We start from the raw sequence: 23,772 nt of genomic DNA, 5'->3' as shown, positions 1-23,772 counted from the left end.
GAGTATGCTTCAGCTAACGCAATTCCTTTTTTTTTTGCTTTCTGATGTATTGGAAATGTTATAGGCTCTTCCCCATAATGTTTTCATCATGCCTATCTTTTGTTAGGGTTGGTGGTGTGAAACAGCATATAAGAATCTTCGTTGTGGTTGGGTTTCTATATACTGAAATGATAATTTTTTTCTTCCTCAGCTATTTCAAGAAGGATGTCAAGAAATGGTAATTTTCTGTGATCTTCCAGTTCATTAGAGGACATTCCAAACATTTTGGGACACATCATTTCTAGTATGTCAGAAAAAAAGGAATGAAGAACTGCTTTACCTGAGGCATAATCTCATCCTTAACAGGTACAAACCAAAGATGATTAACAAAATTCTTGATATGCCTCTGACAACACCTTCAAATAAAACAGGATATCAAAAATGCAGTTACATTTCCTTACATCAAGAATGTTATGGACAAAGTTGTAACATTACATCCATTAAAACCTCCACGTCCATCTATTAAAAAAAACAAAAAAAAACAGGAGTATACAAATTTCATTGCTCTTGTGGCATTCATTTGCTATGTATACCAGGCAGGACAGTTTGGATATATATATATATATCAGGGGCCAATGCTGGTCTTGAAATTCACGCTTGCTCTTGTTATCATTCAGGGAGTGTGAGGTGTGATTGAAGTCTGATTAGCAAAATAATGAATTACTGATCATTTAAAACTATATATTTAGAAATTTATGTACATTTAATTATACAAATACAACATTTATTTTACAAATGACATTCTACCTTTTTCAATTTAGCTACTTGAATACAAATTCTACCCTACGGTTCTTCTTTATGAACTGGTCAATAATATCATCATAAAAAGTTGGTTTTAACTTAATTTTCCCAAGCAACATGCCCACTTGTAAAGGCTAGCTGAAGCTCACTAGCTAGAGCTACTTTGACTGCGTAAGGCCTGTGTTTAAGATGACGTGAAGTGGAAATGGCTGTGCGCATGCATGAAATCACAGTGCTGCAGCAAGGACCTGGAAGCTTCCACAACTGAGCAAGCCAAGGTAGCTTTGACTAGACTAGCAAGCATCGGCCTTCGATACACAATGCAAAGAACAATTATTGCCGCACAAGCTTAAGACATCTTCTGATTACAAAAATAAAAGCCTAAATGGAATGCTTATAAATGCATGCATTTATTAACAAATAAATATTGTCCATGCGGTTAATCTAGTGGCTTTGTACTTTGCAGCCATATGACTGGGGAAGGAGTGTCCCAAGTTCGATTCCTGTTGAAGACAGGAGGAATTTGGGGATCTTCCTCAGCCATAGCCAAGTTAGCTGGTCTTGGGCTCGGGCAGTAGGGTTTTTCCACCAGTTTATCTGGCATTTTTCATCCTGCAAGCAGGCAAACCGGCCCTGTGAACATACGCTACTACAGCCAAAAATATATCACCCCCCAGTGGCAGGCTAGGTGACAGGTCGGTTGGGAGTGGTACTAACAGGAAGTTGCATCTAAGTAACACGCAGACCCTGCATGGGAAGCCGGAATAACACGTAGTGGAAGAATAAGATTAACAAATAAATATTACTTCTTTCTCAAGTAATGAGCTTGCACAGCAAGTATGGGGAATTCACCCCTGATATATATATATATATATATATATATACTTTTATATGTTAAAAGATGTTGAAAAAGTGCAGATCAGGATTAGCCTTCCACACAACAAGTACAGGCCACAAAATACTTTGGAAAGAAACAGAAATGCCATATATTGGATTCTAACTATTTTATAAGAAAATTTAAAGAAACCACAGAAAAGTATCCCCATACAACACAAAAAAAAAACTAATTTTTTAAGTCTACACCAAGTCTGGTCTGCATTCATCAAAAATCTGACAGCCACGGAACTAGGATATGATAGACGTTATGCCACAGAACACGACAGCAATAACTACCATTGTTGTAATGCTTACATATGAGTTAATACAATGTTTTTTTCTAGTTACTTTGACATATACTAGTTTTGAAGTACACAAGTCTTATACCCCCTGATGATGTAAGACTGATGACTTATGAAACTTGTTGGGTTATGTCAAATATGAGGAAAGGTTAGTAAGGGTTTCTTGTTGGATCAATGTTGAAGGGGCTTTACAGAAAACAGTGGGAGATCAAGGAAGAATTAGCGGTCATCCCTGGAAGCTGTATAAGGAGAATGTGACAAAGGAGTGAGAAGCAGAGTTGTGAATGATTGGAAAAAGACCTCCCAGATGAGTCTCTGACTGAATGTGGTCTTAGGGTAATAATAATAATAATAATGTTCATTTTAATAAACCTATTTTATGTTTAGAAATATGTGGGTCTCAATATTGGAAATTAAATGAAGATTTACTAAACCATAGAAATATTTATGTTTAAAAAAAAGATTGAAGATGTTTATGATGCTGTTTGAATGCAAAGAGTTAATAGCAATGGGATGTATGAATCATTGAAAGGTGACAAGCATGGAATGGAAAAGGATATGAATGAATTACTAGAACAAATGAAAAATAAGAGCATGAGAGTAAAGTTGCAAATTTGTTTCTATGATGATGGGAACAAATTGAGTTAAATTCAGTGTATAGGAGAAAGGGTGCGCAGTTTGTGTGTATGGATTTATGGAGTGAATTTGATGGACAAAAGAGATTGTATGTCTTATGCATTCAAGATACCATGAAATTATATACTTGGTTTTAATCCTTTACCCAAGGAAGCAAAACAATGTTTTGCACATGTAATATATTCATATCTGAGTTACTTGTATATAGAGGCTAATGACTTGACATCACTTGCCTTAGTATGTATCCCATAATGCAGTGATTCTCGCCCTATTGGGCACGTCCCCTTTGAGAGACATGAAATACCTGAAAGGGGATTGAAGAAAGCAAAGAAAGTGGAAATCAAAGGAAAAATTGAAAAACTACTTTATTGAAACAAAAGCATTTAATGAAACTATTTATTGACACTAGAACAATATAAAACAAAAACATAAAATATACTCTGAAAATAAAATAATAAAATGTATAAAATCCACTGTAGTGAATAAACTAGTTACTCTTATGGGAACATATCAGTATTGCAAAATATACTGAGCAACTAATTAAAACTAAATAATAACAGTGAATCTAAAAATCAATGGTTTAAAATTATTACCCTTCCTTTGGCCTGTGTTGTGGAGCAAAGCTTTTCATATGATGGTAATACATTGGAAATTGACATTCTTAGTTCTCTTTCTATATTTAATATGAGATCTATATTTTGTTTTTAAGCCAGCCACTGCAGAAAACCTGATTTTACAAAGATAAGATGTTGGAAATGCAAAAGTGTACGAAAGCTCTTGACTTTAGTGCAAAAAATTCATCATCAAACCAGTCTAAAATTCAAACAGTGATTTAGATGCAATCTTTTGATTGAAAGTCTTTTGATTTCACCGCTTGATGTGAAGTCTATAAATTGTTCCTCTTCTTCAATTGAGAAACCTTCAGAGGTAATTTGAAATGGGTTTCTAACCCACTCATACATTGCCATTATATTCGAGAAACTAAATATATTAAACCTGCATCTCCAAGAAAAATTACACATATCTTAAAGATGAGTGACAAAGTGATGCTTGTAGGCATAGGTTTCTGTGGTTTAGCAGTTCAAAAGAAAGATTCCAGTATTGCGACCACATGTTTATTAAGATAAATAAAAATAAACAAACCCAACAAGTTTCATTTGTTGTCAGTTATAAAATAGTTTCTAAAATTCTTCATCAACATTGTTAAATGATTTTCAATAGTTGCAAATAAAACTTTGATGTGTTGCTCTTCTGCCCTGTAGGTTTTGATAAATTCATCCATATTTGCAAACATTTCTAATTTTTGTTGCTTTACCTTTTTGTTCCATAACTCTAGGTTTTTACAAAAAGCATCACTTTAAAAGAAAGATTCTGGTATTGCGACCACATGTTTATTAAGATAAATAAAAATAAACAAGCCCAACAAGTTTCGTATGTTGTTTGACTTACATCTTCAGGGGTTAAAGGTAACTAAAAGTTTAAACACAAGAAATGAGAAATTACTCAAAATAGTCCATTCTATGATGTTATGACCGTCTAACTGTTCATTAAATTAAAAAATCCGAATGCAGAATCTGTACATGCTAAGTTTGAACAATATGTTGTCACGTTCTGTTGTTTACATTCACACTGTCTGAGGTGTGACTTTGGTATATTTTTTATCAATGCTGACCAAACTTGGTGTAGAATTAGACCCTGGTTTTTGTTGCATTGTGTTGGAATTCTAAACATATTTGCAGCTTCTTTAAATTTCCTTGTGAAATAGTTTTTTTCAATATAAGACATGTTTGTTTTATGCCAGAGTACATTATGGCTATTGGAAGTTGTGGGATGCTAGGCCTGATTTGTGTTCTCTCCTTTTTTTGCATGTCTTTTTGGTATTCGTTCATACGAATTTCCCCTGATCTTCCCATCTGGTTTCATTGATTTCTATTAGGATATCAAGAAAAGGAAGTTTTTTATGTTCTTCCTGTTCCAAAGTGAATTTTATGCTGTTGTGTAGATTATTAAGATAATCTTTAAAAGCAGTGAGTTCCTCTGTTGTTCCTTGCTATATGATGAAAATATCATCTACATAACGAAACCAAATTTTTGGTTTTTTATGATACATTATTTAATACATTATTTTCAAAATTGTCCATATATAGGTTAGCTAAAGCTGGGGAGTGGGGAGGCCATTGCCAGTCCTTCTTTTTGTTCCTAAAATTTGTCTTGATACACGAAAAACATTTTTTATGTAATGTTTATATAGTTCTACAATGTCCAATTGGGTATATTTTTAATTAGATCATTGGTTTTATTGTGAGCTCGCCAGGTGGGATCTCTGTCTAAGGGTGTATAGGTATTAGCATCTTCAAGAAGAATTTTCATTTTTTTGTTATAATCCTCTGAGTTCATGACTCAGAGGATTATAAGTTTGGATGTAGTCAGCTTCTTTATAAATGTTCCCAGAAATGAAATAGTGAATCTCCTTGAAGACTTTTTCCACCGGACATTGTAGAACTATATAAACATTGCATAAAAAATATGTTTTTCATGTATCAAGACAAATTTTGGGAACAAAAAAAAAGGACTGGCAATGCCCCCCCCCCCAGCTTTAATTAACCTATATATGAAAAATTTTGAAAATAATGCATTAAACAACTATCATAAAATATCGAAAATTTGGCTTCGTTATGTAGACAATATTTTCATCATATGGCCAGGAGCTCACTACTTTTAAAGATTATCTTAATAATCTACACAACAACATAAAATTCACTTTGGAACAGGAAGAAAATAAAAAACTTCCTTTTCTTGATATCCTAAGAGAAATCAATGAAAAATATAATAGATTATCTTTCTCCATTTATAGAAAACCCACCAACACAGGAAGATTTCTTAATGCGGCCTCACACTGCCACCCCAGGAAAAAAATAAGTTTAATAAAAACCTTGAGGGATAGAGATTACAATATTTCCAGCACAGAAAAAAAGAGAAATGAAGCATTACATTATTTAACACAGATCCTCAGAAAAAATGGTTTTGAACCTAATATAATCAAGAAAATCCTCAACACACCTCCCACAAGCATCTCACAAAAGCAAGATTTCAAGAACGCAATCACGCTACCATACATCAAGAATGTTACAGACAAATTGGCCAAATTACTAAGCAAACATAACATTAAAGTTGCTTTTCTTCTGCTAAAAAAAAAAAAAAATCAAGATTTCTACATCCCCCAAAACCTCCACATCACCCTCTTAAAAAAACAGGTGTATATAAAATTCATTGTTCCTGTGGCATCTGGTACGTAGACCAGACAGGAAGATCAGGGGAAATTCATATGAACGAATACCAAAAAGATGTGCAAAAAAAGAGAGAACACAAATCAGGCCTAGCATCCCACACAACTTCCACTAGCCATATTGTACTCTGGCATAAAATGAATGTCTTATATTAAAAAAAATTATTTCACAAGGAAATTTAAAGAAGCTGCAAATATGCTTAGAATTACAACACAATGCAACAAAAACCAGAGCCTAATTGTACACCAAGTTTGGTCAGCGTTGATTAAAAATATACCTAAGTCAGACCTAGGACAGTGTGAATGTGAAGAATGTGAACAACAGAATGTGACAACATCCAGCATTGTTCAAACTTAGCATGCACGGATTCTGCATTCGGATTTTTTAATTTAATGAACATTTATATACGGCCATAACATCATAGAATGGACTATTTTGAGTAATTTCTCATTTCTTGTATTTAAACTTTTAGTTACCTTTAACCCTGAAGATGTAAGTCAAACAACATATGAAACTTGTTGGGTTTGTTTATTTTTATTTATCTGAATAAACATGTGGTCGCAATACCAGAATCTTTCTTTTGAACTGCTAAACCATAGAAACCTATGCCTACAAGCATCACTTTGTCACTCATCTTTAAAATATGTGTAATTTTTCTTGGAGATGCAGGTTTAATATATTTAGTTTCTCGAATATGTCCACCAAGTAGTCAATTTGATCACAAATAAGTGGTCTCTAAACTTCTCTGCTTCTTCATGATTTTCCTCTTCCAAGAAGATTGTTATTTCATCTCTTAATTCATAAACACGTTGTAAACATTTTGCCTGTGATAACCATCTTGTCTCACAGTAAAATAGTAATGCTGAACGTTCTGCTCCAGCCATGTCTTTGCAAAGTTCAGAAAACAGTCCTGATTTTAAGGGTCTCAGTTTTATGTAATTCACCATGGTTATAACTGTTGTTGACAAGATGTTTAAACCAGGACTCATTTCCTTTGCAGCAAGAGCTTCTCTATGAATCATGCAGTACATCCAATACATTGTGGGGATTTTTCCCTCACAAGGGCTTGTAAACTTTTAAACCTTCCAGACATAACTCGAGCACCATCAGTGCAAATTCCAACACAATTTTTCCACTGTATGTTTGCCTTGCATATAAAATCGTTTAATATTTTGAACAATTCAGTGCTATGGCTCTTCTTTCTATTGATTTATAAAACAGCAACTCTTCAACTGCTGATAATCCATCAAAATTAAACACAAGCATTTTAATTACAATCTTGTTGCTATCTGTTGGTGCACCTAAGACCTCTAAAAATTCTTGTACACTGTTCTGAAGAGGATAGTTTAGCTAATTGATGACCCCCTTCCTCTCACAGCTTCTTTCTAACCACTGTCTCACATACAGTCAGTTTTTTGCTTTATGTGTTTCGTCTAGAGATTTCCATAGACACTTTTCAACAGAACAGGCATCTCCATCATCCCTCTCCATTTCTGCTAAACCCATCATAACATGAGCAAAAACTGCTCAATATCCCTGTACAACTGAATTGCTGACTTACCAAACCTGCTACTTCCATTCACATTTCATTCCATCTATCTCAGTTATGTGGAATAGCCTCCCATGAAGAATTTCTCGAAGACTACAACTTTTAACTCTTCAAGAAGAATACTTAAACAAAATAATTAATCCTCATGGTTTAGTACTGCATCAGAATAGCTTCTCTCTGCTTTTAAGACTTTTTTGTATCACAAGAAAATATTGGTATAATTAGAAAACAATATGTATTATTTCTGGGAAAATTCCCATGTTACTCTAAAATAAACTATTATTATTATTATTGTTATTATTTTTAATTTGATGTGATGAAAACTCAATAAACGTCCACCGACCATACATGATCTTTGAGAGTTGGAAGCTCCATAACATAAAAATTATGACTCCGACCAATGGGAGACACACACAAGCACACCAAAGGCAGAAACACCTAGCCAACATGACATAGCCTCCACTTCCCCCAAGTGTTCCGAAGACAACACACTGTTGAAATGGCTCATACCCCGTTACTCCCACCCCTGACTTTTCTCACCAATCCCTCCTCTTCCCCAAAGAATAATTTCTATCTTCAGATTCTTCTCTCACCTTCCCTCACCTCCCAAACACTCTCCACCCACCCTTAATAATGATATTATTATACATAAAATAAAATTCAGGTTTTTTCAAATAATTCCCCCACATTACTTTACCCCCACTTTCCCAAAACCCTCTTCCTTTTAACAGCAGATGAATGCATATCGCTGAGATAAGGAGACAGCAAACAAAATCCAAAAAAGGTATGTCTAAATTTTTCTCCTATATTATTCTTCATATATTAGTTTTATAACACATCAATAATGCCCTAAAATTTGAGTAAAGAGCCAATGACATTGTAAAAAAAAAGGGGCACTCCTAAACGAAAGTAGGCTATATTAGCCATAAAAATAATAGAAAATAATACCTTCTTAGACTTCAAAAGTAGTAATTTTTTAATAATTAATTTTATTTTATTTTCTGGACAGATTACAGTGCCTGCAGACGAGAGACGTGATGATGAAAGTTTATATCACAAAATGAATATTAGTAAACTTCAAGAAATTGCTCCTATTATTAAATGGCAGGGATATTTTACATCTGCATTTCATCAAGTAAATAGAGAAATTAGTGATGCAGAGGAGATTGTTGTATATGCACCAGACTTTCTGAAAAATATGTCAGCTTTAGTTACACACTATTTGTCTACAGATGAGGGCAAGATGTAAGTAATACATAATAAATGAACATTTAATTTATTAAATAGCCATTCTATGAAATCATGTTAATTTTAAAGGCAAATTAGTAAAAATAAATTAGTTAATATGTCTTTGTTTTTGTACATCATTCTTAGTTTTATATATGTGTGTATATATGTTATCCCTTTTACTGTAATAGCTAGTACAGGAATAACTTTTTTATGTTGTTGTTGACATAAATGTGCCAAATTGTTAGATCATTTTTTGTTACTATGATTAATTATAATATTGCACACATGCATACACTGCTTTTTGGTTATATGTACAATTTACTTATTTTGGAAGAAGAATCTAAATGACTGTTCTTTTTTTTTTTTTTTTTTTTCATGTGGATCATTTTTTTTTGATGACTGGAGTAGAGTTCTCACTATAGCAAACACTATTATTATAAAGAACTAATAGATTAATGGATTTAAATAGACTGACAGTGTGGCAAAGGTATAATGTATAAAAAAAAAATGTAAGATGCATTTTGTGATGAAATTACAGTATTATACGCTGTGTTTTGCACTGATGCAGCTAAACTGGGAAATTTATGAGATTAGACTTTGGGAGTAATGGTAGTCAGGGAGTTGAAGTTCAGAGGGTATATTGCAAAAATAGCGTCGGATTATCTGGATGTTGCAAGCAACACTTGAGCCTCCGTAGCTCAGTCAGTACAGACGAAGCCCTTTGATTGGAAAGACCTGGGTTTGATTCCCATCCATGATGTGAGGAACCTTTATCTGGTCTCTTTCTACTAAAGGTAAGTTAACCGGTCTCATACAGAGGTGGAGGGTTTTTTTCTCCCAGCAACTCTGGTTTTTCATCCCTCAAAACGGGCAAACTGGTCCCGTGAACACACATGGCTACGGTCATAAGTACTTGTGGCAAGGAAGGAAATAGGAAACCACCTTGCTTCATAATTATCTCCTTAGTAATTAGCTGCATCCCCCCCCTCTCAAAGAGAGGAGACCACACGATTAGGATTAGGAAATCAACACTAACAAATATTGATGAGTACTTTTCTGTCACATCTGGACTACTACTATGCACAGATTTGGTTCCCTGCAGAGATGAGGAAGTGGTGAAGAGGATTGAGAGATGAGTGACTAAGATAATGATAGATTTGTGGAATTCTTCCTATAAGAATTGATTGAGGGTTTGTTATAAAATTTAGGGAATAGGATAGAAAATATGGGTTACTGAAGTATTTTATAAGACTGATGTGAGCACCAGATTCTTTGCTAGAGAAATGGTGAATAGTGGAAGAGACATGAAGCTTTTAATATCAAATGAAAATTACATTGGGTTTCTATAGATAGTTGTGAGTGCTTGGTAAATGATTGAATTTAAGGAGATGTATGATTGCTGTTGTACTGTGAGATCATTGAAATATCAATTTAATAAGAGTAATAATTCACTTATAACAAACTACCAAAAAGTTCTGCTTGAAACTTCAGAGCTTGCTGTTCTAAAGGAAATTTGACATAACAAGCCTTCTGTCAAAACTTCTAATAAAATTTGACTCCTTCCATTTTTTAAAATTATTTAAAATTATTTTTTTAAATAATTTTAAATATTTAAAAAATATTTAAAAGTCTCCACAAATTCATTGTAATAAGAGTTAACATAGTAAATAAGAAGTTTAGGAGTTATGTTGCAAAAGTTGAATAGACACCACAAAGGATATTGACAAGTAGAAACAGTAGTGACACCATATGCTTTGATTGTACCATATCACCAAATTTAGTCAGTAGATGATTTTCATCATCTGAAATGACTTGGAAAAGTATCTGAGTAGATTACAAGTAGAGTTGCCCAATTATCTAAACCTTAGTAAAACTATACCTTTATTATTATTATTATTATAACCCCAAGACTTCATGGAGTCAAAGACTCATCTGGGAGGTCCTTTTATCACACACAGCTCATCATATCATGCCTCGAACACATTCAAACTCCTTGCAGGCACCAAACTCTCAGGCAAGGCATTTGATTCATTTACAACTCTGAAAAAAAAAAAAAAACCTGCCACTCACTCCCCTACTCACACCCTCTTTATACAGTTTCCAGGGATGACCTCTGGTTCTCCCCTGATCTCCCACTATTTTCTGTAGAACTTCTCCAGCATTGATCCTATAACAACCCCTTAACAACTTGTAGGTCTCTATCATATCTCCACTCTTCCTCTTGTCCACCAGACTCTGCAAATTACATCTTCTCAATCTTTCCTCATACTCGACATTCCAGAGGTCAGAAACTACCTTAGTCAGTCGCCTTTGGACCCTTTCCAACATCTCTTCATCCTTCTGAAAACCCTGTGGCCAAATCTGGGAACAATAGTCCATGTGTGGCCTAATCAAAGCCTTATACAATGGAACAAGAATCTTCCCACTTCGACAAGTCAGTGTCCTCCGCATCATTCCCAAAAGCTTTTGTGTTGTCTTCACAATTTTGGTGATGTGTCCCCTAAATTTTAGATCCTTATCCACTATCACCCCCAGATCTCTTATTTCCTCTACCTCTAACAATATATTCTCACCAAGCATAAATTCTGCATCCCATCTTTGTTTTCCAAATTTTAAAACCTTACATTTTGCAACATTGAACTCACATCCCCATTTCCATGCCCAATCACTCAATTTATTCAAGTCTTTGTAAGGCTACAACATCTTCACTACCCTTCATGGTTCATCCCGACTTTGCATCATCTGCAAACAATGAATATCTCCATCCAAATCTTCAGCTATATCTTTAATATACAAGTTAAACAGTAATGGCCCTAAAACAGCCCCCCCTGAGGCACTCCACTAGTGACTTTCCTTTTTCCTTGACGTCGCTTGCCCATACACAACTTGTATGGGGGAGTGATATCAGATATCCGGTCTCCAATTCAATGCACTAATTTAATATCCAACCCCATTTTCTCTAGTTTGACTATCAATGAGGTACTCTATCAAAAGCCTTTGCAAAATCTAAATATAACTGTGTATCCTTCTTCTCTGTCCAAGGAAGCAGTCACTTTATTGTAATAATAAGTAGATTACTAAAACATGACCTCCCTTTAGCAAATCCATGCTGTCCATCAAAGATAATACCATTGTTGTCAACCCAACTCTGGATCCTAGTTCTTACAAGCTTCTCCAACAACCCACAACACCTGACACACAGATAGGCCTATAGTTTGATGCTTGAGTTCGATCACCTCCATTATGAAGTGGCACAATCTTGCCCTCCTTCCGCTCCTTAGGGACTTGACCGAGTGCAAGACTCATATTAAAAAAATATATCAAGACAGGTGTCAACTCCCTGGCACATTACTTCAGAATATGTGGTGATATATTATTAAGTCCCACAGTCTTATTAACATCTAGTTTACTCAACTCTCCATACACCTCTTGCTCACTTACAGTCAGTCACTCCTCCCCAACATCTACTGCTCTCAATCTCTCCATGAAGTCACATTTACAAGATTGAAAGACCTTTATGAATTGCTCATTAAGTATCTCCACCACACATTCTGCAACAGCTGTCTTTATACCATTTTCTCCTATCAGTGTCATCCTTACATAATCATTCTTTCTTTTGCTGGCTACATATCAAAAGAACTCCTTAGGATTCTTTTTATCTTCATTAGCTAACTGCTGTTCATACCTCTCTTTAGCTACCCTCACCAACCAGGGTTTGCAACCCTTTATGAGAAGGATTATCATGAAAAAAAAAAGTTACTAAAGTATAAAGCTGAAACACTTCAATTTGGCATAAGTAAGATATTAAAATGAGGGATACTAAGGTTCCATCATTTTATAGCCAAACATAGAAAGAAACTTGAAAGTTTTGAAACTGACTAGAGAGCTAATGATAGTATAATCTTTGGCATTAGAGTTTCCTTAGTATACACTACTTAAACGAGTTCTGTCCAGGAGCCTATATGTTCACCTTTTATTAGTACTCTTTTTCTATTTCTGGGATAGATTTGATCATCAACATTTTATAAGTAGCAAACCTCTGTGGTGTCAATAGATGCATCTTGGAAAATATTACTAAACCAGCAACATACATGTCATCTTGTATTTTAAACACACTCATGCTCTTCACATCTTTCAAAATGTATAGGTGAATAACTGAAGTAGTTTCAGGACCTGGGATTACTAACTATGCAGATAAATTGAAGAAATGTTTGCTGAATTTGGTAAATAACAGAAAAATGTTAGAGAAGATACTTGTTTCATGCTGTAGCAAGTAAGAAAGTAATTGTTAGTTTTTAAAATGAAAACTGGTTAGTTACCTGTGTCCATTAACCAGAGAAAGTTGCAATATTTTATTTGATTTCATGTTAGTCATTGTCTGGTATACAGACAGTGATATAAATAAAGCCACAACATGGTAGACTTAGTAATATCAGGAATGGACCTTATTTGATTAGTCTTATTAATTCATTCTTGAAATAGAAATTATAAGAATAATTTATTTATTTTTTGTTGTTGTTTTCATATTTTTACCAGTTTGTTTATTATTTCTAAAGAGACATGATTTTTAATATCAAATCAAAAATACAGCTAATTATAAAGATAAATATTATATTTTTATGCATAAACCAAATTGTGACTTACATAATAGCCATAATTAGTATATAATAATTATGGCTATTATACTAATAGTAATTCTGTATTACATAGCATTCTTAGCAATTACCTTGGATGGTCATTAGTACAGTCCCTGACATCTTGTCTCTCAAAATCATTTCGAGAAGCTTCTAAAATCCTTAGAAAAGCTCTTGTGGGATCTGAAGGAGGAGAATCACCCTGGAGATACTGTGTTTCAGATACAAATAGTGTTATAGGATTTGCTTTAGGAGCTATGTTTGTGAGAGAAGTTTTTCATGGAGAAAGCAAACCAATGGTAAGTTGAATAAAATTACTGGAGTCTTTGTATTCAATGGTAAAACCATAAGAAATCTCCCCACATGTTTATTTTATATAAACAACTTTTTTGTTTATATTATTATTATTATTAATCCAAGACTCCGTGGAGTTGAATACTCACTGTGTGAGGACCCTTGTCATAAACACAGCTCATCACACCATACCTTAAATATATTCAAATTCTCTGCAGACTCCACACTCTCAGGCAATGCATTCCAATCATTCACAATTCTCCATGCAAGAAACCTGCTTCTCACTCCCTTGCTTGCACCCTCCCTATACAGCTTCCAAGGGCGACCTCTTGTTCTCCCACCATTTTAGGAAAAAACCTCTTCAACGTTAATCTTATAACAGCCCCTTACCAAATTATGCATCTCTATCATATCACTCCTCTTTCTCCTATTGTATCTCAACCTTTCTTCATACTCAACATTTCAGAGACCAGAAACTAACTTAGTCAATAGCCTCTGGATCCTTTGCAATATCTCTTCATCCTTTTGAAAACCAGGTGACCAACCAGGTCTTATACAATGGAACTTGCTTGAATGGAATGTCAGTCACATTCATTGTCATCCTATCATAATGATTCTTTTTTTTTTTTTTGCTTACTACATATCGAAAGAACTCCTAGTTTCTTGGGGTTTTTTTGGCTACAATATGAACAGTAGCTAACTACTGTTCATATTGTACTTTTGCTACCTTTACCAACCAAGTTATCCTCCTCACCTTGTGTTTGTACTCACACCTACCTTATTTAACCTTCTGACCTTTGAATACATTTAGACATTGCTTCTAATAGGTCTTAACTAACACCTAAGAAGCATTGATCTCCTTTCCACCCAACTCCTCATTCCATGCTGCAACTCTAAGCTGTCTCCTGAGCTTCCACATATACACTTTCCTCACATAGTTCACAGCCATCCAGGAAATCACTCCATGGTGACCCTCACCAACTGGAGGGAGATTTGACACCTCATTTATAATAACATCCTCTGATGAGATGATCAAATCCAAGACTCTCAATCCTTCCTTTCCCTCTCTTACATGCTGTCTGAGGTAGTTGTCCCCCAAAACCTCAAAAAACTCATTTTCTTTACTTCCCATTTCTGTATCTTCATCTCATACTATATTTCCATGATTAAAATCACTCATAATGATCACCTATTTGCTTGGCTAATTTACTTATACATTTCATAACCTACCCTCCATATCACCAGATCTAACATTTGACAAAGTATTTCATTCTATTCGCCTCTATCTCACTCAATACCACTAGCATTATTTTTCCCCCATGCATCTCTACCTTATATAGACATAACTCCTTTTCTATCATCGATAACCCTCCACCTCTCATTTTACTCTTTCTATCTTCATGAAAAACATTACAACCTTCCATCTCTATCCCTGTCAGGATGCCAACCTCATCAACTATGTCTCACTTATTCCAACAGTTTTTTGGTGAACAAATCCAGTCAGTGCAATCATTTCATTTCCCTTGTTTCTGATACTTACTTTTAGCATTCCTATCAGTGGCGGCCGGTAAAATTTTAAATGGGGGTGCTGCCTATACGAAATAAAATAAAAAAATTCTTTTTTTCCTAATTAGTAACCAATTTATTAATAAATAAATCTGTAGATTTATTTATTAATAAACTGGTTACTAATTAGAAAAAAAAAGAATTTTTTAAAATTTTATTTTATATAGGCAGCACCCCCCACTTAAAATTTCACTGGCCACCACTGATTCCTATACAAACATAATAGCTCATTCCTCGATCTAAAACAAGTATCACTGCTATCTCTTATTATATGTGACTTCTCCATACCTTCTTCAAGCCATTTCTATCCTTACCTATCTCAGAACCTTCTTCAAATCCAACTATTTTTCCTTAGATCCAAGGTTATCCTCTTCCCTTTTTGTCTACACATGCATTCACATCCTCTTGGATCATCAACCCAAATTATAGACCAATCTGTGGGTTAGGTGTTGTGGGTAAAGTGTTGGAAAGGCTGGTTAGAATCAGGATCCAGAATTGGATTGACAGCAGTGGTATTAACTTTGATGGACAGCACAGATTTACTAAAGGGATGTTTTAGTAATCTACTTACTTATTACAATAAGATGACAGGAGGACGGAGGATGTGGGAGATTGATACAGAATAGCATACTTAGACTTTGCAAAAGGTTTTGATAGATTACCACATGATAAGTTGATAGTCAAACTAGTGGATGGAATCAAATATTAGACTGGTGCATTGGATTGGAGATTGATTGTCTGATAGGTATCAATAAATTGTGTATGGAGGAGCAATTTCCCAGAATAGGAAAGTTACTAGCAGTGTGCCTCGGGGGGGGGGGGGTCTGCATGCTAATGATATTAGAGAAGATTTGAACTTGTATAAAGTTGTTTGCAGATGATGCAAAGCTGAGACAAACTATGAGGAGTAGAGCAGATGTTTTGGCTTCATTGAATGGACATGGGAGTTGAGATACCAGTTCAATGTTGCACAATGTAAGGTTTTAAAATTTGGAAAACAAAGATGGGATGTAGAATTTACTCTTGGTGTGGATATATTGTTGGAGGTGGAGGAAATAACAGATCTTGGTGTGATGGTGGATAAGAATCTAAAATTTAGAGGACATGTTGCCAAAATTGTGAGGACAGCACAATGAATTCTGTAATGATGCAGAGGACACTGACTTGTAGAAGTAAGGATATTTTGGTCCCATTGTATAAGGCTCTGATTAGACCACATATGGACTACTGTCACAAATTTGGTCACCTGCTTTTTAAAAGGATGAAGAGATGTTGGTGAGGGTCCAGAGGCAACTGACCAAAATAATTTCTGATCTCTGGAATGTTGAATATGAAGAAAGGTTGAGACGATACAGTTTGGCGAGTCTAGTGGATAGGAAGAAGATGAGTGATATGATAGAGATGTTCAGGTTGGTAAGAAATTGTTATTGGATTAACATTGAAGAGGTTTTTCCTAAAATGGTGGGAGATGGAGGGAGAACAAGAGGTCACCCCTGGGAGCTGTATAAGAAGGGTGTGAACAAGGGAGTGAGAAGCAGGTTTTATGCATGGAGAGTTGTGAATGATTGGAATGCATTGCTTGAGAGTGTGACATCTGCAGAGAATTTTAATATGCTTAAGGCATGGTATGATGAGTTGTGTGTATGACAAAAAGAACCTCCTATATGAGTCTTTGACTCCATGGGATCTTAGGATGGTAACAATAATAGTTTAATATTCTGTCGAGAAAATTATGTTGTTGTTGTTGTTGTTGTTTTTTTATGATCATAACGTTTCACATGTTGATTCAATTTTCTAGGCAGAACAAATGATAAATGATGTACGAGAAGCTTTTAAAAATAATCTTCCATTACTTCAGTGGATGGATCCCGATACACTAAAACTTGCTAAAGAGAAGGTAAGACAAATATCAAATGATATTAGTTTAGTAATTTAGCACTAGTGTCATTACATTGATAAAAGAGGTGAGGAACAAATGAATTCTGCTAGGTCAGATCCTGAACAGATGATTAATTTTCTTTGAAATTAGTGATCGAAAAGAAAGAATTCAATAAACCAACACATGTAGCATTTCATAGACTAAACAAAAACCTTTGACTATGTGAACAGAAAAAAAAAAGTTTGGTGAAATCCCAAACCAGATAATTGCAGCAATTTACAATCTGTGTAATAAATTTAGTTTAATCCTTTATCCAAGTGTGAGCAAACAAAGTTTGTGCCTGAAAGTATCTTCAGGACTGGGGTAAGGTGGTACAACACCGGGCAACTCGTTGCAAAGGTGGAGCAAGTTAACATCACTCCTATCTCAGTATTTCGCATAATGCAAAACACAACTCCTTGCAGATATGTCTAATGTTATCCATTAAGGGATTGGCCACTACCCAGACTAGTTTCGACCTTTATTGAGGTCTCTTCAGTGGGAGCCAGGCCCAGAGGTGGAGATACCAGGCATAAGCAATAGCGAGGTCATCCTTACCTATAGGAGTTGCCAAAAGGTGTGTCACCTTTTTTATTAAATTACTCTGGATTTAGAGAAAGATGTTGAAAGTTTATTTTTCACTTCGTTAGACTATAATAAATTTAGTTTAATACTTTATCCAAGTGTGAGCAAACAAAGTTTGTGCCTGAAAGTATCTTGAGGACTGGGGTAAGGTGGTACAACACTGGGAAACTCATTGCAAAGGTGGAGCAAGCTAACATCACTCCTATCTCAGTATCTCCCATAATGCAAAACACATCTCCTTGTGGATATGTCTAATGTTATGCATTAAGGGAAGGGCCACTATCCAGACTAGTTTCGACCTTTATTGAGATCTCTTCAGTGGGAGCCCAAGTGGAGATACCAGGCAGAAGCATTAGCAAGGTCATATCTACCTATAGGAGTTTCCAAACAGTGTGCCACCTTTTTAATAAATTACTCTGGATTTAGAGAAAGATGTTGAATTTTGTTGAAGTTAGGAGTGATGTTAGCTTGCTCCACCTTTGCAACGAGTTTCCCAGTGTTGTACCACCTTACCCCAGTCCTCAAGATACTTTCTGGTGAAAGCTTTGTTTGCTCACACTTGGATAAAGGATTAAACTAAATTTATTATAGTCTAACCAAGTGAAAAATAAACTTTCAACAATCCGTGTAGATATAACCTCATAGTAGATAAGCTGGAGAGTGGTTTATTCAGGAGTGGAGTCCAAAAGACGGCTTGTGACTAGTGGTGTGCTGCAGGGTTCTATTCTTGGACCACTACTTTTCAATTTGTTCATTAACGATATAGGAAAGGACCTGAGAGGAAGTGTTCACTTGTTTGCTGATGATGCAAAGTTGGGTAGAGCAATTGTGAGTGCAGGATTTCAAAATTTTGCAGGATGATTTGGATAGTTTGGAGGATGGGCTAAAGAAAATGGATGTCAATTTAATGTGGCAAAGTGTAAGGTTATGCATTTTGGAGTGAAAAGATTAGCAGTAGTATATCACATTGGTGGAACCGTACTCCAGGAGATTGATGAGGCCAGGGATTTGGGAGTGTTGGTGGATAGGGAGTTGAAATTTAGGGGGGGGGGGGGTCACATTGCAAAAGTGGCTAAATCAGCTCATCAAATCACTTGGTTACTGAAAAATACTTTAACGAGCAGAGACAACCAAGTTATTGTTCCTCTATATCGAGCCCTGATAAGACCCCCATCTGGACTACTGTGCCCAGATATGGGTGCCAGGGTTTCTTCTTGATGGGGAGGAGGTGGAGAGGATCCAGAGACAAGTGACCAAGATGGTGGCAGGTCTGTGGAATGAACCTTATGAGAACAGATTGAAGATTTGTGGGTTGCAAAAATTGGTTGATAGGCAGAAAAGGGGTGATATGATTGAGACATTCAAATTACTGAAGGGTTTCTATTAGATTAATCCAGAAGATATTTTTGAGAATAGGGCTGGTGGTGGGAGGACTAGGGGCCATACATGGAAGCTAGGCAAGAATGTGGTTAGCAGGGGGTGTTAGAGCTAGGTTCTTTACTTGGAGAGTGGTAAATGAGTGGAATAAGCTGCCAGAGTCTGTTATGGGTGCTATGACCGTGAATGAGTTTAAGGCGAGGTATGATAGATGCTGTGTGAAAGACGAATAGTTGTTCTTGACATGATGTTAGGGCCTCCCTCAATGAGTGTGTCGACTCCTTGGAGTTGCCCATAATAACAATAATAAGAATAATAATAATAATATATTATAGTTTAATATATATATATCAATGCCACTGTCAGACATTGGAGACTGACAGTTCATGGAACTATCCCATTAAACAGTAAGCACCATCCTGACACATTGTTATATAAATGCTGATGAACAGGTATTCCTGGCCAATAAGGAAGATGAATTGTAATATTCTGTACACCATTTAATTCTTATTGCTGAAAAATTTAATATATAAATATCCACTGTAAAATCCAAAATTATTGTATTTTACAGAAAGAAAATAATTTGCATTAAAATATGTATTGAGGATAGATTTTTTAAAAGGTAAACTGCTTTAACTGCCTTGGTTTTAGTCTAACTTACAAAGAGCAGAAAAAAAAAATAGTAATAATAAAATTCAAAAGTATATTTAGATAATAAAATAAATGTTGGTGCTGGTAGGATGGCCTCAAACACACACTGATTGTTTTGTTTATACACAAATGTAAGGAGTATTTGAAACAAGAGAGCTCAGCTTGTGGCATTGATTGAGACAGTATGCCCAAAAGTAATTCAAATAAGTGAAACTTGGTTGTCTGAGGAGGATGTGATGTCGGGAATAGAATTAGAAGGATATATAATTTTCTGGAAGGACAGAGATGCGAAAAGAAGAGGGGGGTGAGTGCTGTTAATGATTGCAGAGGAATTGTGTCTGAAAAGTGTGGAAATTGATGGTGCATGCACAGATTTTGAATTTGTGTAGTGCGAACTTTAAATAAACAGGTTAGTATATCTGATAACATGCTGTTATAAGTCAAGGAATGCAGAGAATACTGATTGTTAAATGTTTAGGCAAATTACTTGGGCATGTAAAAAGAAGGTGATCCCGATGGGAGACTTTAATTACAGGAATATATACTGGAAGGAGCAAGTTTGTGGAATTTCTGAGAGATAATGAAAGTTTATTTTTCACTAGGTTAGACTATAATAAATTTAGTTTAATCCTTTATCCCAGTGAGAGCAAACAAAGTTTGCACCTGAAAATATCTTCAGGACTGAATATAGTGTTGTACTATCTTACCTGGGTAAGTAGTACAACACCAGGGCAACTCATAGCAAAGGTGGAGCAAGCTACCAACACTCCTATCATTGTATCTCCCATAATGCAAAATACATCTCCTTGTAGATATGTATACTGTTATGCATTAAGGGATTGGCCACTACCCAGACTAGTTTCGACCTTTATTCAGGTGTATTTAAGTAAAGACCTCTCTAAAAATTAGGACGATCCCTAGTGGCCGAAAGACCTTCCAACTCAGCGTTGTTCCACTCAGTGACAGACTCACTCCGTCACCGAGAAGAACTTCTCAGCGTTGGCTCTACCCAGTGGCAGGCTCACCCCACCACCAGCCAGAGTCATAATCTCAGTGATGGCCCTACTTGGAGACAGGCAAAAACCTATCCCCAAGCAGAGCCTCTCAAAGCCAGCCCCACCAGTTCCGACCCCTATCGAGGTCTCATCAGTGGGAGCCAGGCCCAGAGTTGGAGATACCAGGCAGAAGCAAGGTCATCTTTACCTATAGAAGTTGCAAAAAGGTTTGCCACCTTTTTTTTATTAAATTACCTGGATTTAGAGAAAGATGTTGAAAGTATATTTTTCACTAGGTTAGACTATAATAAATTTAGTTTAATCCTTTATCCCAGTGAGAGCAAACAAAGTTTGCACCTGAAAATATCTTCAGGACTGAATATAGTGTTGTACTATCTTACCTGGGTAAGTAGTACAACATCAGGGCAACTCGTAGCAAAAATGGAGCAAGCTACCAACACTCCTATCCCAGTATCTCCCATAATGCAAAACATATCTCCCTGTGGATATGTATACTGTTATGCATTAAGGGATTGGCCACTACCCAGACTAGTTTCGACCTTTATTGAGGTGTATTTAAGAAAAGACCTCTCTAAAAATTAGGACAATCCCTAGACCACTCCATAGTGGCCGAAAGACCGTCCAACTCAGCATTGTTCCACTCAGTGACAGACTCACTCCGTCACCGAGAAGAACTTCTCAGCGTTGGCTCTACCCAGTGGCAGGCTCACCCCACCACCAGCCAGAGTCATAATCTCAGTGGTGGCCCTACTCAGAGACAGGCAAAAACCTATCCCCAAGCAGAGCCTCTCAAAGCCAGCCCCACCAGTTCCGACCCCTATCGAGGTCTCATCAGTGGGAGCCAGGCCCAGAGTTGGAGATACCAGGCAGAAGCAAGGTCATCTTTACCTATAGAAGTTGCCAAAAAGTTTGCCACCTTTTTTTTATTAAATTACCTGGATTTAGAGAAATATGTTGAAAGTTTATTTTTCACTAGGTTAGACTATAATAAATTTAGTTTAATCCTTTATCCCAGTGAGAGCAAACAAAGTTTGCACCTGAAAATATCTTCAGGACTGAATATAGTGTTGTTCTATCTTACCTGGGTAAGTAGTACAACACCAGGGCAACTCGTAGCAAAGGTGGAGCAAGATACCAACACTCCTATCCCAGTATCTCCCATAATGCAAAACACATCTCCTTGTGGATATGTATACTGTTATGCATTAAGGGATTCGCCACTACCCAGACTAGTTTTGACCTTTATTGAGGTCTCTTCAGTGGGAGCCAGGCCCAGAGTTGGAGATACCAGGCAGAAGCAGTAGCAAAGTCATCTTTACCTATAGGAGTTGCCAAAAGGTTTGCCACCTTTTTTTTTTTATTAAATTACTCTGGATTTAGAGAAAGATGTTGAAAGTTTATTTTTCAGTAGGTTAGACTATAATAAATTTAGTTTAATCCTTTATCCCAGTGAGAGCAAACAAAGTTTGCACCTGAAAATATCTTCAGGACTGAATATAGTGTGAACAAAGGTTTGCCACCTTTTTTTTATTAAATTACTCTGGATTTAGAGAAAGATGTTGAAAGTTTTCAGGCACAAACTTTGCTTGCTCTCACTGGGATAGTACACGAACCATATTTAGTCCTGAAGATATTTTCAGGCGCAAACTTTGTTTGCTCTCACTGGGATAAAGGATTAAACTAAATTTATTATAGTCTAACCTAGTGAAAAATAAACTTTCAACATCTTTCTCTAAATCCAGGTAATTTAATAAAAAAAAGGTGGCAAACCTTTTGGCAACTTCTGTAGGTAAAGATGACCTTGCTACTGCTTCTGCCTGGTATCTCCAACTCTGGGCCTGGCTCCCACTGATGAGACCTCGATAGGGGTCGGAACTGGTGGGGCTGGCTTTGAAAGGCTCTGCTTGGGGATAGGTTTTTGCCTGTCTCTGAGTAGGGCCACCACTGAGATTATGGCTCTGGGGTGGGGTGAGCCTGCCACTGGGTAGAGCCAACACTGAGAAGTTCTTCTCAGTGACGGAGTGAGTCTGTCACTGAGTGGAACAACACTGAGTTGGAAGGTCTTTCGACCACTGTGGAGAGGTCTTTACTTAAATACACCTGAATAAAGGTCGAAACTAGTCTGGGTAGTGGCCAATCCCTTAATGCATAACAGTATATATATCTACAAGGAGATGTGTTTTGCATTATGGGAGATACTGGGATAGGATTGATGGTAACTTGCTCTACCTTTGCTACGAGTTGCCCTGGTGTTGTACTACTTACTCAGGTAAGATAGTACAACACTATATTCAGTCCTGAAGATATTTTCAGGTGCAAACTTTGTTTGCTCTCACTGGGATAAAGGATTATACTAAATTTATTATAGTCTAACCTAGTGAAAAATAAACTTTCAACATCTTTCTCTAAATCCAGAGTAATTTAATAAAAAAAAAGGTGGCAAACCTTTCTTTTGGCAACTCCTATAGGTAAAGATGACCTTGCTACTGCTTCTGCCTGGTATCTCCAACTCTGGGCCTGGCTCCCACTGAAGAGATCTCAATAAAGATCGAAACTAGTCTGGGTAGTGGCCAATCCCTTAATGCATAACAGTATACTTATCTACAAGGAGGTGTGTTTTGCATTATGGGAGATACTGGGATAGGAGTGTTGGTAACTTGCTCCACCTTTGCTACGAGTTGCCCTGGTGTTGTACTACTTACCCAGATAAGATAGTACAACACTATATTCCGTCCTGAAGATATTTTCAGGCGCAAACTTTGTTTGCTCTCACTGGGATAAAGGATTAAACTAAATTTATTATATTCTGAGAGATAAGTATCTTAAGTAGCACGTGATTGAAGCAACTCGTGGCTTTTATGGTTTGGATTTGGTGATAACTTCAGAAGATGTAGTTGTTAATGAGGTGTTGGCACTGCCTCCAATTGGTGAGAGTGATCGTGAGGTACTTGTTTGGGAAGTGATAAAACAATAAAAGGTCACTGCCAAAAATGGATACGTGTGAAAGTGTAAAGCAGGTGATTATAGGAAGCTCTGTAGTCAGTTAGCATCAGTACGTTGGGTAGATGAGC

General features: G+C 36.1%; 1 protein-coding gene across 3 annotated transcripts in view; it reads left to right on the top strand.

Annotated features, from left to right (window-relative positions):
- The window catches only part of Nep3 (M13 family metallopeptidase neprilysin 3), a 502,574-nt gene that overhangs the window by 291,865 nt on the left and 186,937 nt on the right, over positions 1-23,772 (top strand). For all 3 annotated transcript variants that reach the window (XM_090407352.1, XM_090407368.1, XM_090407360.1), the window contains 3 exons: positions 8,440-8,675; positions 13,371-13,593; positions 16,953-17,051. In XM_090407352.1, coding sequence (XP_090263478.1) covers positions 8,440-8,675; positions 13,371-13,593; positions 16,953-17,051 — 558 coding nt within the window. The remainder of the gene's footprint in view (positions 1-8,439; positions 8,676-13,370; positions 13,594-16,952; positions 17,052-23,772) is intronic.

This window comes from Typopeltis vanoorti, chromosome 2, assembly GCF_054136105.1.
Source record: "Typopeltis vanoorti isolate ZY-2024b chromosome 2, IOZ_Tvanoo_1.0, whole genome shotgun sequence".
In the NCBI taxonomy this organism is placed as follows: Eukaryota; Metazoa; Arthropoda; class Arachnida; order Uropygi; family Thelyphonidae; genus Typopeltis; species Typopeltis vanoorti.
Note: the sequence above shows the minus strand (reverse complement) of the source record. Positions and strands in the feature narration are given on the sequence as shown.